Genomic DNA, 18,335 nt, shown 5'->3' on the forward strand with positions numbered 1-18,335 from the left:
TATTGAGGTTGTAGGGGTGGTTGATTGGAGTACACTAAAACAAACCTGATCTCTCTAGGACATTCAGAAGCCAAGTTATAAGCCCACAAAGGTGTAACTGGGCTACTTCTTTAAAGTGACACCAGGCCCTGTGACCTTTGGGACATGGTTTGACCCCCTATAGGAATGTGCAATCATCATGAAACGTTCAGATCACTTACAACTCAATAGATTCTACCTTCTTGTAACGTTTCAGCCTGATTGGACCTTGTTTTCACACAAATGGACCCAGAATGATGTGAAACTGTGCTTCGTGCAACATAATTCTGGGTGCCATTTACAAACCATAAGTGCTAATGACTCCATTCCTTTTTGTGGTTGTAGGGGCTGTTGGTTGGAGTACATTAAAACAAACCTGATCTCTCTAGGACATTCAGAAGCCAAGTTATAAGCCCACAAATGTGTAACTGGACTACTTCTTTAAATTGACCCCAGATCCAGTGACCTTTGGGACGTGGTTTGACCCCCTTAGGAAAGTGCTATCATCATGAAACATTCAGATCACTTACAACTCAATAGATTCTACCTTCCTGTAACGTTTTAGCCTAATTGTACCTTGTTTTCACACAAATGAACCCAGAATGATGTGAAATTGTGCTTCGTGCAACATAATTCTGGGTGCCATTTAAAAACCATAAGTTCTAATGACTCCATTCCTTTTTGTGGTTGTAGGGGCTGTTGATTGGAGTATACTAAAACAAACCTGATCTCTCTAGGACATTCAGAAACCAAGTTATAAGCCCTCAAAGGTGTAATTGGACTACTTCTTTAAAGTGACACCAGGCCTGGTGACCTTTGGGACATGGTTTCATCCCCTTAGGAAAGTACTATCATCATGAAACGTTCAGATCACTTACAACTCAATAGATTCTACCTTCCTGTAACGTTTCAGCCTGATTGGACCTTGTTTTCACACAAATGAACCCAGAATGATGTGAAATTGTGCTTTGTGCCACATAATTCTGGGTGCCATTTAAAAACCATAAGTGCTAATTGTTGAATAAAGATTTTCGATTCCTCCAGACCTGTCTTATTATATAATAGCAGTTCTGGATTACATCTCAAATCTGTATGTTAGTGAAACCAGGCTTCAGGGTTCAGCTAAAGGTCTGTGTGTGGTGATTTGACTCCTGATCTCATGCTGCCATAAATGATGTGTGTGTTTCAACTAATCTGCTATCCATGACAAATTTATGTTGTAGTTTAACCTTGTATCGACTTTTTATGGTGTAGCCTAGGATGTGATAAGAACTTCAGGGACACGTATAGAGATGTTTATGTTTGACTTCCTTTGATCTGAGCTGAAGAAGGAAGAAGGAGGAGGGAAGACCCCCGCCCATCTGACTGATACCGGAGGGGGCTGGGAGAGGACCCAAGGCCGGAGAATGTTTCCGAGGCAGGGGTTGCCATGGAGACGGAAGGGGGGCTAGGAGGAGAGAGTCGAGGAGAATAAAAGGGTGAGGGCTCCATGGAGAGGGGGTCGGTCTCTCGGGTTTTTTGGGTGTTTGGGAAGAGTTCGGAGGACAACTGTAACGGTTGAGTGATCTGACCCGCTGCGTCGGGAAATCTGGAATACTTTTACTTCATCATATAAAATAAAATATTTGCTCCTTCATATAAGGGGCTTTAAACGGAATTTCCAGCCTGGGGTCTCCAATCGTGTCGTGTAACAGCTAAAAGGTGAGGCGCTGGTTACTTTTTGATCCCGCTCCAAGAGGTTTACATTTAAACTTAAAGTCTTTAACCTGGGCATAGCATAAGCTGCAGGTGACTGAGTTGTGGTGAAGTTATAACAAGAGTCTTCCTTTGTGCTGCTAAAGTATGTTTGCCAGAGTCTAAATCTAGGTAAAGATGATCGCTGATTAGCTCACAGAGGTGTAATCTCAGACTGGAGTCACGCTCACGCACAAATAGAATTACAAGTCAACCCTGAGACGTAGTGTTTATTAAAGAGTCAGCTAGTTTGGGAGGATGACTTGTAACATGGCGCCCAATAACGTGGGGCTGTGATTTCGCAGTTGAGTAGAAAACAACCTGTCGTGAGCTTAGAAAGTCCGGAACTGGGAAAATTGTCCGCAAGGGCGGACAATTTGTCCCTAAGGAGCCGGCTATATTGGCCGAAGGGGGCCGTTTAGGGAGCCTATGAGTTTAGATTCTGAAGTCCAGTAGCTGGAAGTGTGTTGGAACGCACTGGTCCGGTTGGATCGGTTCCGTAGAAGTGCGTTTCTCTCCACCAGGTGCACACGGCGCAAAGGGGTTTTGTGAGAACCTCTTAGCAGAATTCTCACACGCAGGAAAGTGAGTGGCCTCGTAAAAGATTCTCACAAAATAGAATGAAGTCGCAGGTTGCAATTCCTGACCTCGTGGACGTAATCCGGGGCAGAACAGCTGAGTTGCTGCTGGTGTGTGTGCACTCACACCCTGCCTTTAAAGGACAACGATTTTGATGCGAGGTGATCTTTATGAGTAAAGATACTCGTGTAACTGAGGGAAAATTTAGGGATGGCTGCAGTAAGCGAGGGAGGAAGAACGCGGTGAGAGAATGGCTGATATTGAGAGCTTGTGGGCTCGTGACGGCCCAGCTGGAGTGGGAGCGATATTTTCTAACAGAGGTTAGTGAGTTACGCTCAGCACGTCTAGCAGATGGGTCAGATATTGATTTTCAACCCGCGTTCAATGATAAAATGCCCGCTTTATGCATTCCTGCGCCGAAATATGCTAGTTGGTTGTGCATTTCAGACTTGGTGGAGCTTGTGCAAAATAATCTGTCTGATTTTACTCATCCAGCAAGCCTTGCGCCAGATCATGATTTTCGGGTGGTGGTGAGAGGAGCTGTGGTAGATGTGGATAAAGAAATGGACAGGATTGTTCAGGGAGCTTTGATTGATGATAAACAAAAAGCCCTTCTCAGACACGAGCTAAAAACTATTAACTTTGCAAAAAATAAAAATGACTGTGGATTGTACAAAGGTGAGCCATATGTAATCAGAGCTACCCCTCCCCCGCGTGTACCTCAGTATCCAATAAGGAGGGGGATGGAGGATTTGAACGAGTTACTCGTTGACCTAACACGTCAGGGTGTTCTGGAAGAGGTGAAAGAGAGCCTCACAGTGACACCTATCCAAATGGTGCCTAAACCGAACGGCAAATATCGGTTGGTACATGATTTGAGAGCGTTGAATGAACGAACTGTTCCAGACCTGAGATATAAAGTGAACCCTCAGAGGGCCCGGACGCAGGTGCGCCCTGGGAGATACAAAAGCAGTCTGGATTTGGCAAACGGATTCTGGTCGGTACCAATTTCTGTGGAATCCCAGAAGCTAACAGGTTTCCAGGTGGGAAATAAGACCTTTGTCTGGAAGAGACTGCCTCAGGGGTTCATCAATTCGGGAAATGTGTTTCAGTCGATCATAGAAGATGTGTTACAAGGAGAAGACGTCGTGATCTATATAGATGACATCTTGCTGACAAACGACGACCCTGAGCTTTTGCTCAGAGACTCTTTGCGTGTGATGAGGAAACTGAGTGAAGCAGGGTTTCTGATTGCCCTGGACAAGACTCAGCTGGTGACTCAGGACATAAAGTTTCTGGGCTATCAGTACACTCCTGAAGGGAAAGAGGTGGATGTGACAGTTTTTGAGAACATCACACTGCCAAAAACCCTGTTACAGCTTGAAGGGGTAGTGGGAAAGCTGGGGTTTTTTGTTGAAAATATACCACAGCTGTCAGAGAAAATGCAGTCCCTCCAAGCCTTAAAGCGAGGGCTCAGGAGCAGGCTGGGGGGACGATTAATAACTAATGACCGTGCGCTTACATCAGAGGAGATTCAGAGAGTGAGAGAGGTCATTGAGTTTTGCAAAAACAATCATTGTGCTTTGGAGCACAGGGACACAGAGAAACCGCTCTGGATCAGAACGGATAAACGTGACGATGGGTTCACGGTGTATGCTGGAAATGATGGGTCTGAGCGCGCGGTTGCCATGTGGGATTCTACATGGAAAGGCCCAGAACGTGACAAGTTTCTCCCATGGGAGAGAGAACTTGCAGCTTGGCATAAATATTTGTTTCCCATCCTGTGGTTAGCTGATGGTCAACCTGTGTTACTGTACACGAGGGAACCAGAGCTTTGGAACTTCACATCCACTCACATGATTCCTGGCAAAGCCCTCACGTCCAGGAATGAGAAATGGGATGCGATGTTGCTTGACCCCACCATTTCACTGATCCCGGAGGGATCTGATGTGAAACCTAAGAAAAGAAAGGAGAGTGACCCTCCTAGGGACCCAGAGAAGGGCGTCACCTACTACACGGATGGGTCTAAAACCCAGGATGATGTTATGGCATTCTGGGCATGGATTAAATATGTAAATAACAAGAAGACCTCTCAGAGAAAGGGGAGGATTGCAGGTTCTGCTCAGAAAGCAGAGCTCACAGCTATTTTGGAAGCTATGGTACACCATGTGCGGACGCATGGGAAATCTCCTGCGCTGATCATCACTGACAGCGAATGGGTGTGTAAAGGGGTGAACAATGAACTCCCCACGTGGGAGAAGCATGGGATGACTAAGGGTCAGGCTGGAGGTCCTGTGAAATTCACAGACGAGTGGGCTTTGATCGCTAACTGTCTAAGAAAAGGTAACTTCCAGGTTCGACACCAGCCGGCTCACACACTGAGTGACACCTCTGCTGCCAGAGGAAATGCTGCGGTGGACAGGCTGGTGCAGGCAAGAATGGTGAGACTGGTTTTGCATGACAGTACAGAGTCTGACCACGACCTGGTGAAGAAGCTGCATGAAACTTTGGGGCACCCTGGTTTTCAAAGGCTGAAGAAGTGGTGCTTGCAGAATGCAGTTTGCATCCCCCATTTGGACTCTGTGCTGAGAGATGTTAAATCACACTGCGCTCTATGCTTAGAGCTGGGAAAACAACCCACAGAAAAAGTGGTTGGTGACCGTATTGGTCCAGAAGGCTTGACCTCTGTCTCTTGTGACATTGGAGAGCTGAAGAGAACACAAAAGGGCAACAAGTATTTCCTGGTGGTCAAAGGGAACAGGGGGGAGAATATAGGGGGTATGTTCCCTTTGCCCAATATGACAGCAGGAAGGATTGCAGATTGCCTAGCGAGAATAATGGTGTGTTATCCACAAATAAAAGCTATCAGGATGGATAATGCACCACATTTCAAAAATAAAGTTGTTCTGGAGCTACTGGAGAATGAAGGACTAATAATCCAGTGGTCCATCCCTTACAAGCCACACACAAATGGAGTGGCTGAGAGAGCAGTTCGCACCGTTAAAGAGGCGATAAAAACCTTGAACTTGAAGGAATGGGATTCTCCAGGTGCAGTTCTGGCTGTTAATAGGGCTCTATTAGAACAGCCTTTAAGACAAGAATCTGCTAAAGACACACCCTCTGTCTCTCCACAGGGAGAACAAGAGAGAAGCTTCCTGCATAAAAGACCCCAGGATGGAAAAGTTGAAAAGATTGAGGGGAACCAGGAAGGTAACACAATCAGATGTGCAACCCCTAACCAGAAAACAGTCTGGCTTGGAGACTGTAAAGAAGTGGGTCCCACTAAATGAAGGGGGAATTTCATCCCCAATATGGCTGCTGAGTGCATCAAGTTCAGGGGGGATTACATTAGGTAAAGTACAAGGGCAAAGTTGTGATGAGGAGTGCTTCAGCTGGTCAGTTTACAGACCGGGTACATGCGCAAACTGTGGCAATGAGGTTGCTGAGATAAAATGGGAAGGCCCGAGATTTCTTAAAGACAAAGTTCTGAGAAAAAATCCTTCACCCACAAATGCTGTGGAATTACATGGTGTGATGAAAGTGGCGTGGTGTGGAGATTGTTGGATGAGTAAAGCAGGCAAAACAAGAATTGGTCGTCTGGATCATCATAGTGTTGATGAATCTAGAAAATGTTGCAGAGTGGACAAAGGAAGACTCTCCAGTTGTTCCAGTTCATGTGGGGTGCGAATTTACCCTGTGGTGTTGCTGGTTCCTGAGATGAGTCACCTGTCAGGATTGACATGCTCCCAGGCATATTGGGAGAATTGCTTTAAAGAGATAGTGTGTACTAGAAAGGGAGGGAGTTTGAGTGAAACTTTCTCACCTTGGGGAAAGGTGCTGTGGGAAGCTACTGAACCACAGCTGTGTTGGAGAGACAGGCGAGGCAAGTTTCCTGTAACCACTGACGAGTGGGAAAGGAGACAGGTTCGTCATGAGACAACAGATAAGGATTGGTACACCTCAGCTACTGTACCAACATGTAATGACTTGTCAATAACCAGAAGTCAGACGCAAGTATTAGTTAAAACAAAAAAAGGCTGGAAGAAGCTGGATGTCTGGAGAGACTCACTCAAGAAGAGTGATGGTGTTTTAATAGCAGTAAACTTGGAGTGGGATCGGCACGCGGAGACCCCCAGGCTATTTACAAGGGACACCGTGGCTGCGCCAAGGCCACAGGTGAATTAAGAAAAATGTGTATGATGAAGCTCTCTGCCTAATTCTCCTCGTCTCTACAGGCAGCAGAGATTCATGGATTCCTGCGGAGAGTGGGAGGAGGAGGAGCTAGATCGGCTCCTCACACGACCTCCTGATAAGACTTGCTGGGAGAATTGGAGAGGAGGTATCTTATGTTGTATCGGCTTATTAATCTGTGTGGTAGCGATATCTTTTATCTCAATGCCTGTTTCACGAGTTGTAACACTCAAGACCACGGCTGTGGTTAAAGGGTGGGTTCACAAGCGACCAGGAACCCTAGACCTGCCTAGAGTGTCGTGCTTGACTCCTCACGAGGAGAACTTTAATGCCACTCAGTGGATGGAATATTGTAAGGCTGTTACACAGGGCTGTCCAATCCCTGATCCAGGCGAGGCCTGTAGCCCCACATCTACCGGCTGGCTGATGTGGTTAGAACAGCTCAATAATGTCACCGGCAGCCATAACTCTACTTATGGGCTGTTAGGATGGGAGGAAGGAAAGCTTAAAGTGTGGGATTTCACAGTTGATGTACAACCTGTGGAATGTATTACTAAAATCTACCATTTTGGGGTACTAACTGTCTGGGGAGAATATATAACTGGTTTTGATAAGGTTTCTGATTGCATGATATTCAGACTCCTTGCGTTCCCGAATGGAACTGCAGCTGGGAATGATAGCTGGGCAATGGAGGGGGGTTCCCTACCCCCCATGTCGCAGCTGATTGCTCCACAAGACGCAGACACGGCTGTGACCCCTCACTTGAGGAGGCAGACGCGTGCTGCTAAAGAGCAGACGAAAGGCCACAGGCTTCCTAGTCCGCAGAGTATTTGGTTGGACAGAACCAAAGCTTTTTCAGCTTACAAAATGATCCCTTTAGGAAAGGGAAAACAACTGTTACCCATGACATTGCATGTAACCCCAAAGGGAGTTAAATTAAACTTCATTCATGCTCCGCATGTGCTGAACAGGAGCTTGATAGATGGAATGACAGAATATTTTATGATCATCCCACGTCTGGCCTGGGACAAAGGAGAGGCGGATAGCGTGTGGAGATGTATTAAGAAATTAACTAGTGACCCAAAATACCCCAGAACATGGTGGAATAATTATATATGGAAGTTAATGTCCTTAGGTGGACATGTACGAGGTCCTTTTCCTGGTATGATTCCGAAAACGAGTCATGATGCATGGCTTGTGAATAGCACATCGAAGAGATGGGCTCTGAATGTGTCATATGAAATGTGGACGGAGGATGTTCATGGCTTAATGGGACATTTTGCCCCGAACGGGTTCGATAAGCCAGGGCGAGTGACAGAGTACGATGTCCTTTTTGGACAATGGTGGGCTACCAATCTGACAGAAGGGGTGTTAGAATGCAGGCCTAAAGAGAGACTCGGCTCTACAATCTTTTGGATGGCTAATTTACTGGCGTTGTTGAACCCAGCTACAGTCCCAACGATTAAAGATGTAAATGTGAAAAAAGGTGTAAATATGACTCCTCCGTTCGTGAGGATGGAGAAACATGGCAGTTTAATAGAACTGACTATGGTCCGATCTCAAGGTCCGCATCTAGATGATTTGTACTCCACCCCAGCTTATTCAAAGTTTCGGTTTATGAATATGACATGGGGGCATTATACTGGAGAGCTGCGAGACTTGGAGTATGATTATGCGTATCGCGAACAAGCTTTACGATTCAGGGAAGCACATTGGGTGCGAAATTCTCTGTTAACCAGGTGGTGTAGGTCTGATGCGTGCTTCAGAACTTTGGCCCAGCCCGCTACGAAAATTGCTGTTAGAAATGGGAAAAATGTGTATAATCCTTATGAACTGGGCGGCTTTGTTGACCCTCACGGTTACCCCCACTGGTGGCACTCAAATTGGAGCAGCTACGTCGTCTGGGACTCAGAGAATTTCCCATCATTAGGAGTAGGATGGGGTTACTTTGCCAACTCGAAAGGCCCCAAGGCTTGTTTTTGTCAGGAGGACATAGATGCTGTTGAATACAGGAGCGACTTGGGTATATGGCCCTTTCAAGCATGGATTCCTGTTGGTGGGGGTCGTTGGGAGCAGAACTGTTCTGGTTCCTTTCATTTTCCCAATCGGACAGGCACATGTTGGTTGAGTGAAAGAGCTAGGATGTCTGATTGGGAATTTGTCCAGAAGGGTTTTAAAATTATTGGCCAAGGATTAACCTTAGGTATCAGAGAGGCCGTTAAGGTGGTCGCCCAGGGAGCAATGGGTGTTGCCTCTCTGATAATCTCTGAATTATGGGTTTACGCCAAGGTCCCTGTGATCGTAGGAGGGGTCCTGGTGATGTTATCTGTTTGTGTTAAACTCATGCATCTTTTGAAGTGTTTTGCCAGCTGCAACAGGAGATCTGCTAATCAGCCCCGATGGCAGGAGGAAGGGCCTCCTGAGTCAATTAGATTGGGACCACGTGGACGCCGGGCACTCAGGAACAGAGCTGCACGCAGGTAGCATCTCCCTTGAAGAGAAAGTTCTCAAGGTATTATGGCCCGTGCAGAATCTCCACGTGAGGTATTTGGAGAAGCAGATGAGGATGTGCTGATTACCTCGGTAAGACTGTCTCTATTAGGTTAATCTTACCGGCGAGATATGCTAATATTAGATGCACAAGAGGCCTAACTGAGGACTCTTGGAATGTTGATGTGATAACTTCTGCTTAATGCATGATGAGAGAATGATTGGTACATCCTGTTATCTGATCAGGATGGAAAGGCCCACTTATTCATTGTGGTTACTAATTTGCATGCTGTAACTTGTGTAATTCCTGCGGGAAGCAGTGAAGACCTGTGACCTGCATTAGAGGTCTCTAGGATTTTTACATACCTATTAGTGGCATGTTTGATATCATTATATGGATGTGTTGTACTAACAGAATTAATGATGAAGAAGTGTCTGGCTGCATTTTGTGAGAAAGACCTGACCTCAAGTTCACAGAGGATGGTAAGGTGCTGCTGACCCCTAGTGGGGTCATAAAGGTCATGTGTGACTGGTACCAGAACCAAGGTCTGTTTAGTGTCTCTGTGTGTGTTTTTAGGTTGATGAATCAGAGGATCTATTGCCTGGCCCAGACTCTCAGGAGATGCTGGTGCTGCCACCCAGTGGACAGAAGCCGCTGGTGAACAAGCGACGTCAGCCTGGGGTGATACCACCCAAGAGAGTTTCACTTTACGGGCTGGTGGATGGTAAACCTGTAAGGATAAACCCGAATGGACCGTGGAACGCACATGTTTGGGAACGTATTGTGTTGGTCTCTGATGGTACCAGTCATAAAGGGACTCGAGTGGCGAGGAGGGAGAAGATTCTTCAGAGAATTACACGCTCGACTCTAGTTAAGCATTTTGATTGTGTCAGGCGCGATGTGTCACGGGGCCAGACGCGCTTGCCCTGTGCACTCTCTCACTTCAGAGAGGGCGACGTTGACTGGTGCTGGATCAGTACACCCCACAACGACTACGTGCAGGAGGGCGAAGAGCCAAGGCGTGTGGTCAGGATGCAACCATCACCTGCTAAAGTGGACGTTCCGATGCAGGAAGTGAGCCCTCCGGAGTTCGATCTGCGTCGGCAGCTTCAGGCCGCTCCGTCTGTCCAGGCCATAGTACCACCAGTGATGAATGCAATAAATCCACATGTTTACTTGTATCCAGGAAATTTGAATATGCAGTATTTCCCGCAGTTTATGCCATTTAACGAAGCTTGGTTTCAAGGGGGGTGTTGAATAAAGATTTTCGATTCCTCCAGACCTGTCTTATTATATAATAGCAGTTCTGGATTACATCTCAAATCTGTATGTTAGTGAAACCAGGCTTCAGGGTTCAGCTAAAGGTCTGTGTGTGGTGATTTGACTCCTGATCTCACGCTGCCATAAATGATGTGTGTGTTTCAACTAATCTGCTATCCATGACAAATTTATGTTGTAGTTTAACCTTGTATCGACTTTTTATGGTGTAGCCTAGGATGTGATAAGAACTTCAGGGACACGTATAGAGATGTTTATGTTTGACTTCCTTTGATCTGAGCTGAAGAAGGAAGAAGGAGGAGGGAAGACCCCCGCCCATCTGACTGATACCGGAGGGGGCTGGGAGAGGACCCAAGGCCGGAGAATGTTTCCGAGGCAGGGGTTGCCATGGAGACGGAAGGGGGGCTAGGAGGAGAGAGTCGAGGAGAATAAAAGGGTGAGGGCTCCATGGAGAGGGGGTCGGTCTCTCGGGTTTTTTGGGTGTTTGGGAAGAGTTCGGAGGACAACTGTAACGGTTGAGTGATCTGACCCGCTGCGTCGGGAAATCTGGAATACTTTTACTTCATCATATAAAATAAAATATTTGCTCCTTCATATAAGGGGCTTTAAACGGAATTTCCAGCCTGGGGTCTCCAATCGTGTCGTGTAACAGCTAAAAGGTGAGGCGCTGGTTACTTTTTGATCCCGCTCCAAGAGGTTTACATTTAAACTTAAAGTCTTTAACCTGGGCATAGCATAAGCTGCAGGTGACTGAGTTGTGGTGAAGTTATAACAAGAGTCTTCCTTTGTGCTGCTAAAGTATGTTTGCCAGAGTCTAAATCTAGGTAAAGATGATCGCTGATTAGCTCACAGAGGTGTAATCTCAGACTGGAGTCACGCTCACGCACAAATAGAATTACAAGTCAACCCTGAGACGTAGTGTTTATTAAAGAGTCAGCTAGTTTGGGAGGATGACTTGTAACACTAATGACTCCATTCCTTTTTGTGGTTGTAGGGGCTGTTGATTGGAGTATAATAAAACAAACCTGATCTCTCTAGGACATTCAGAAGCCAAGTTATAAGCCCACAAATGTGTAACTGGACTACTTCTTTAAATTGACACCAGATCCGGTGACCTTTGGGACATGGTTTGACCCCCTTAGGAAAGTGCTATCATCATGAAACGTTCAGATCACTTACAACTCAATAGATTCTACCTTCCTGTAACGTTTCAGCCTGATTGGACCATGTTTTCACACAAATGGACCCAGAATGATGTGAAATTGTGCTTCGTGCAACATAATTCTGGGTGCCATTTACAAACCATAAGTGCTAATGACTCCATTCCTTTTTGTGGTTGTAGGGCCTGTTGATTGGAGTACAATAAAACAAACCTGATCTCTCTAGGACATTCAGAAGCCAAGTTATAAGCCCACAAATGTGTAACTGGACTACTTCTTTAAAGTGAAACCAGATCCGGTGACCTTTGGGACATGGTTTTACCCCCTATAGGAATGTGCGATCATCTTGAAACGTTCAGATAACTTACAACTCAATAGATTCTACCTTCTTTTAACGTTTCAGCCTGATTGGACCTTGTTTTCACACAAATTGTCCCAGAATGATGTGAAATTGTGCTTAGTGCAACATAATTCTGGGTGCCATTTACAAACCATAAGTGCTAATGACTCCATTCCTTTTAGTGGTAATGGGGGCTGCTAATTGGAGTACTCTAAAACAAACCTGACCTCTCTAGGATATTCAGAAGCCAAGTTATAAGCCCACAAAGGTGTAACTGGACTACTTCTTTAAATTGACACCAGATCCGGTGACCTTTGGGACATTGTTTGACCCCCTTAGGAAAGTGCGATCATCTTGAAACGTTCAGATCACTTAAAACTCAATAGATTCTACCTTCTTGTAACGTTTCAGCCTGATTGGACCTTGTTTTCACACAAATTGTCCCAGAATGATGTGAAATTGTGCTTAGTGCAACATAATTCTGGGTGCCATTTACAAACCATAAGTGCTAATGACTCAATTCCTTTTTATGGTTGTAGGGGCTGTTGATTGGAGTACACTAAAACAAACCTGATCGCTCTAGGACACGTAGAAGCCAAGTTATGAGCCCACAAATGTGTAACTGGACTACTTATTGACACCAGATCCGGTGACCTTTGGGACATGGTTTCACCCCCTTAGGATAGTGCTATCATCATGAAACATTCAGATCACTTACAACTCAATAGATTCTACCTTCCTGTAACGTTTCAGCCTGATTGGACCTTGTTTTCACACAGATGAACCCAGAATGATGTGAAATTGTGCTTCGTGCAACATAATTCTGGGTGCCATTTACAAACCTTAAGTGCTAATGACTCCATTCCTTTTTGTGGTTGTAGGGGCTGTTGATTGGAGTACACTAAAAAAACCTGATCTCTCTAGGACATTCAGAAGCCAAGTTATAAGCCCACAAATGTGTAACTGGACTACTTCTTTAAAATGACACCAGATCAGGTGACCTTTGGGACATAGTTTGACCCCCTTAGGAAAGTGCTATCATCATGAAACGTTCAGATCACTTACAACTCAATAGATTCTACCTTCCTGTAACGTTTCAGCCTGACTGGACCTTGTTTTCACACAAATGAACCCAGAATGATGTGAAATTGTGCTTCGTGCAACATAATTCTGGGTGCCATTTAAAAACCATAAGTTCTAATGACTCCATTCCTTTTAGTGGTAATGGGGGCTGCTAATTGGAGTACTCTAAAACAAACCTGACCTCTCTAGGATATTCAGAAGCCAAGTTCTAAGCCCACAAAGGTGTAACTGGACTACTTCTTTAAAGTGACACCAGGCCCGGTGACCTTTGGGACATGGTTTGACCCCCTATAGGAATGTGCGATCACCATGAAACGTTCAGATCACTTACAACTCAATAGATTCTACCTTCCTGTAACGTTTCAGCCTGATTGGACCTTGTTTTCACACAAATGAACCCAGATTGATGTGAAATTGTGCTTCGTGCAACATAATTCTGGGTGCCATTTACAAACCATAAGTGCTAATGACTCCATTCCTTTTTGTGGTTGTAGGGGCTGTTGATTGGAGAACACTAAAACAAACCTAACCTCTCTAGGACATTCAGAAGCCAAGTTATAAGCCCACAAAGGTGTAACTGGACTACTTCTTTAAAGTGACACCAGGCCCGGTGACCTTTGGGACATGGTTTGACCCCCTATAGGAATGTGCGATCATCTTGAAACGTTCAGATCACTTACAACTCAATAGATTCTACCGTCCTGTAACGTTTCAGCCTGATTGGACCTTGTTTTCACACAAATGAACCCAGAATGATGTGAAATTGTGCTTCGTGCAACATAATTCTGGGTGCCATTTAAAAACCATAAGTGCTAATGACTCCATTCCTTTTGGGGCTGTTGATTGGAGTATACTAAAACAAACCTGATCTCTCTAGGACATTCAGAAGCCAAGTTATATGCCCACAAAGGTGTAACTGGACTACTTCTTTAAATTGACACCAGATCCGGTGACCTTTGGGACATGATTTGACCCCCTTAGGAAAGTGCTATCATCATGAAACGTTCAGATCACTTACAACTCAATAGATTCTAACTTCCTGTAACATTTCAGCCTGATTGGACCTTGTTTTCACACAAATGAACCCAGAATGATGTGAAATTGTGCTTCGTGCAACATAATTCTGGGTGCCATTTAAAAACCATAAGTGCTAATGACTCCATTCATTTTTGTGGTTGTAGGGGCTGTTGATTGGAGTATACTAAAACAAACCTAACCTCTCTAGGACATTCAGAAGCCAAGTTATAAGCCCACAAAGGTGTAACTGGACTACTTCTTTAAAGTGACACCAGGCCCGGTGACCTTTGGGACATGGTTTTACCCCCTATAGGAATGTGCGATCATCTTGAAACGTTCAGATCACTTACAACTCAATAGATTCTACCTTCTTGTAGCGTTTCAGCCTGATTGGACCTTGTTTTCACACAAATGGACCCAGAATGATGTGAAATTGTGCTTCGTGCAACATAATTCTGGGTGCCATTTAAAAACCATAAGTTCTAATGACTCCATTCCTTTTTGTGGTTGTAGGGGCTGTTGATTGGAGTATACTAAAACAAACCTGATCTCTCTAGGACATTCAGAAGCCAAGTTATAAGCCCACAAATGTGTAACTGGACTACTTCTTTAAAGTGACACCAGGCCCGGTGACCTTTGGGACATGGTTTGACCCCCTATAGGAATGTGCGATCATTATGAAACGTTCAGATCACTTACAACTCAATAGATTCTACCTTCTCGTAACGTTTCAGCCTGATTGGACCTTGTTTTCACACAAATGGACCCAGAATGATGTGAAATTGTGCTTCGTGCAACATAATTCTGGGTGCCATTTAAAAACCATAAGAGCTAATGACTCCATTCCTTTTTGTGGTTGTAGGGGCTGTTGATTGGAGTATACTAAAAGAAACCTGATCTCTCTAGGACATTCAGAAGCCAAGTTATGAGCCCACAAATGTGTAACTGGACTACTTCTTTAAATTGACACCAGATCCGGTGACCTTTGGGACATTGTTTCACCCCCTTAGGAAAGTGCTATCATCATGAAACATTCAGATCACTTACAACTCAATAGATTCTACCTTCCTGTAACGTTTCAGCCTGATTGGACCTTGTTTTCACACAAATGAACCCAGAATGATGTGAAATTGTGCTTCGTGCAACATAATTCTGGGTGCCATTTAAAAACCATAAGTTCTAATGACTCCATTCATTTTAGTGGTAATGGGGGCTGCTAATTGGAGTACTCTAAAACAAACCTGACTTCTCTAGGATATTCAGAAGCCAAGTTCTAAGCCCACAAAGGTGTAACTGGACTACTTCTTTAAAGTGACACCAGGCCCGGTGACCTTTGGGACATGGTTTGACCCCCTATAGGAATGTGCGATCATCATGAAACGTTCAGATCACTTACAACTCAATAGATTCTACCTTCTTGTAACGTTTCAGCCTGATTGGACCTTGTTTTCACACAAATGGACCCAGAATGATGTGAAATTGTGCTTCATGCAACATAATTCTGGGTGCCATTTACAAACCATAAGTGCTATTGACTCCATTCCTTATTGAGGTTGTAGGGGTGGTTGATTGGAGTACACTAAAACAAACCTGATCTCTCTAGGACATTCAGAAGCCAAGTTATAAGCCCACAAAGGTGTAACTGGGCTACTTCTTTAAAGTGACACCAGGCCCGGTGACCTTTGGGACATGGTTTGACCCCCTATAGGAATGTGCAATCATCATGAAACGTTCAGATCACTTACAACTCAATAGATTCTACCTTCTTGTAACGTTTCAGCCTGATTGGACCTTGTTTTCACACAAATGGACCCAGAATGATGTGAAACTGTGCTTCGTGCAACATAATTCTGGGTGCCATTTACAAACCATAAGTGCTAATGACTCCATTCCTTTTTGTGGTTGTAGGGGCTGTTGGTTGGAGTACATTAAAACAAACCTGATCTCTCTAGGACATTCAGAAGCCAAGTTATAAGCCCACAAATGTGTAACTGGACTACTTCTTTAAATTGACCCCAGATCCAGTGACCTTTGGGACGTGGTTTGACCCCCTTAGGAAAGTGCTATCATCATGAAACATTCAGATCACTTACAACTCAATAGATTCTACCTTCCTGTAACGTTTTAGCCTGATTGTACCTTGTTTTCACACAAATGAACCCAGAATGATGTGAAATTGTGCTTCGTGCAACATAATTCTGGGTGCCATTTAAAAACCATAAGTTCTAATGACTCCATTCCTTTTTGTGGTTGTAGGGGCTGTTGATTGGAGTATACTAAAACAAACCTGATCTCTCTAGGACATTCAGAAACCAAGTTATAAGCCCTCAAAGGTGTAATTAGACTACTTCTTTAAAGTGACACCAGGCCTGGTGACCTTTGGGACATGGTTTCATCCCCTTAGGAAAGTACTAACATCATGAAACGTTCAGATCACTTACAACTCAATAGATTCTACCTTCCTGTAACGTTTCAGCCTGATTGGACCTTGTTTTCACACAAATGAACCCAGAATGATGTGAAATTGTGCTTTGTGCCGCATAATTCTGGGTGCCATTTAAAAACCATAAGTGCTAATGACTCCATTCCTTTTTGTGGTTGTAGGGGCTGTTGATTGGAGTATAATAAAACAAACCTGATCTCTCTAGGACATTCAGAAGCCAAGTTATAAGCCCACAAATGTGTAACTGGACTACTTCTTTAAATTGACACCAGATCCGGTGACCTTTGGGACATGGTTTGACCCCCTTAGGAAAGTGCTATCATCATGAAACGTTCAGATCACTTACAACTCAATAGATTCTACCTTCCTGTAACGTTTCAGCCTGATTGGACCATGTTTTCACACAAATGGACCCAGAATGATGTGAAATTGTGCTTCGTGCAACATAATTCTGGGTGCCATTTACAAACCATAAGTGCTAATGACTCCATTCCTTTTTGTGGTTGTAGGGCCTGTTGATTGGAGTACAATAAAACAAACCTGATCTCTCTAGGACATTCAGAAGCCAAGTTATAAGCCCACAAATGTGTAACTGGACTACTTCTTTAAAGTGACACCAGATCCGGTGACCTTTGGGACATGGTTTTACCCCCTATAGGAATGTGCGATCATCTTGAAACGTTCAGATAACTTACAACTCAATAGATTCTACCTTCTTGTAACGTTTCAGCCTGATTGGACCTCGTTTCACTCAAATGAACCCAGAATGATGTGAAATTGTGCTTCGTGCAACATAATTCTGGGTGCCATTTAAAAACCATAAGTGCTAATGACTCCATTCCTTTTAGTGGTAATGGGGGCTGCTAATTGGAGTACTCTAAAACAAACCTGACCTCTCTAGGATATTCAGAAGCCAAGTTATAAGCCCACAAAGGTGTAACTGGACTACTTCTTTAAATTGACACCAGATCCGGTGACCTTTGGGACATTGTTTGACCCCCTTAGGAAAGTGCGATCATCTTGAAACGTTCAGATCACTTAAAACTCAATAGATTCTACCTTCTTGTAACGTTTCAGCCTGATTGGACCTTGTTTTCATACAAATGGTCCCAGAATGATGTGAAATTGTGCTTAGTGCAACATAATTCTGGGTGCCATTTACAAACCATAAGTGCTAATGACTCCATTCCTTTTTATGGTTGTAGAGGCTGTTGATTGGAGTACACTAAAACAAACCTGATCTCTCTAGGACATGTAGAAGCCAAGTTATGAGCCCACAAATGTGTAACTGGACTACTTCTTTAAATTGACACCAGATCCGGTGACCTTTGGGACATGGTTTCACCCCCTTAGGATAGTGCTATCATCATGAAACATTCAGATCACTTACAACTCAATAGATTCTACCTTCCTGTAACGTTTCAGCCTGACTGGACCTTGTTTTCACACAGATGAACCCAGAATGATGTGAAATTGTGCTTCGTGCAACATAATTCTGGGTGCCATTTACAAACCTTAAGTGCTAATGACTCCATTCCTTTTTGTGGTTGTAGGGGCTGTTGATTGGAGTACACTAAAAAAACCTGATCTCTCTAGGACATTCAGAAGCCAAGTTATAAGCCCACAAATGTGTAACTGGACTACTTCTTTAAAATGACACCAGATCCGGTGACCTTTGGGACATAGTTTGACCCCCTTAGGAAAGTGCTATCATCATGAAACGTTCAGATCACTTACAACTCAATAGATTCTACCTTCCTGTAACATTTCAGCCTGACTGGACCTTGTTTTCACACAAATGAACCCAGAATGATGTGAAATTGTGCTTCGTGCAACATAATTCTGGGTGCCATTTAAAAACCATAAGTTCTAATGACTCCATTCCTTTTAGTGGTAATGGGGGCTGCTAATTGGAGTACTCTAAAACAAACCTGACCTCTCTAGGATATTCAGAAGCCAAGTTCTAAGCCCACAAAGGGGTAACTGGACTACTTCTTTAAA

At 44.3% G+C, this 18,335-nt stretch overlaps 1 protein-coding gene across 5 annotated transcripts; it reads left to right on the forward strand.

The window, feature by feature from the left end:
* The first annotated feature begins 1,361 nt into the window (after positions 1-1,361).
* Positions 1,362-9,729, forward strand: LOC129163973 (uncharacterized). Of its 5 annotated transcripts, none has more exons than XM_070554004.1 (4): positions 1,362-1,496; positions 6,567-9,105; positions 9,428-9,495; positions 9,590-9,727. In XM_070554004.1, the coding sequence occupies exon 2, from the start codon at positions 6,580-6,582 to the stop codon at positions 9,004-9,006; it is 2,427 nt and encodes an 808-aa protein (XP_070410105.1). In that variant the 5' UTR covers positions 1,362-1,496; positions 6,567-6,579; the 3' UTR covers positions 9,007-9,105; positions 9,428-9,495; positions 9,590-9,727. The 5 variants fall into 5 exon arrangements, with proteins under 5 accessions (XP_070410105.1, XP_070410103.1, XP_054599333.2 ...); XM_070554002.1 differs by lacking the exon at positions 1,362-1,496 and adding an exon at positions 1,583-1,719; XM_054743358.2 differs by lacking the exon at positions 1,362-1,496 and having other exon boundaries at positions 6,411-9,105.
* Positions 9,730-18,335: the final 8,606 nt, after the last annotated feature.

Source organism: Nothobranchius furzeri, chromosome 8 (assembly GCF_043380555.1).
Source record: "Nothobranchius furzeri strain GRZ-AD chromosome 8, NfurGRZ-RIMD1, whole genome shotgun sequence".
In the NCBI taxonomy this organism is placed as follows: Eukaryota; Metazoa; Chordata; class Actinopteri; order Cyprinodontiformes; family Nothobranchiidae; genus Nothobranchius; species Nothobranchius furzeri.

Coding starts and splice junctions, on each gene's coding strand:
- LOC129163973 (XM_070554004.1), top strand. CDS start 6,580: ATGGATTCCTGCGGAGAGTGGGAGGAGGAGGAGCTAGATCGGCTCCTC.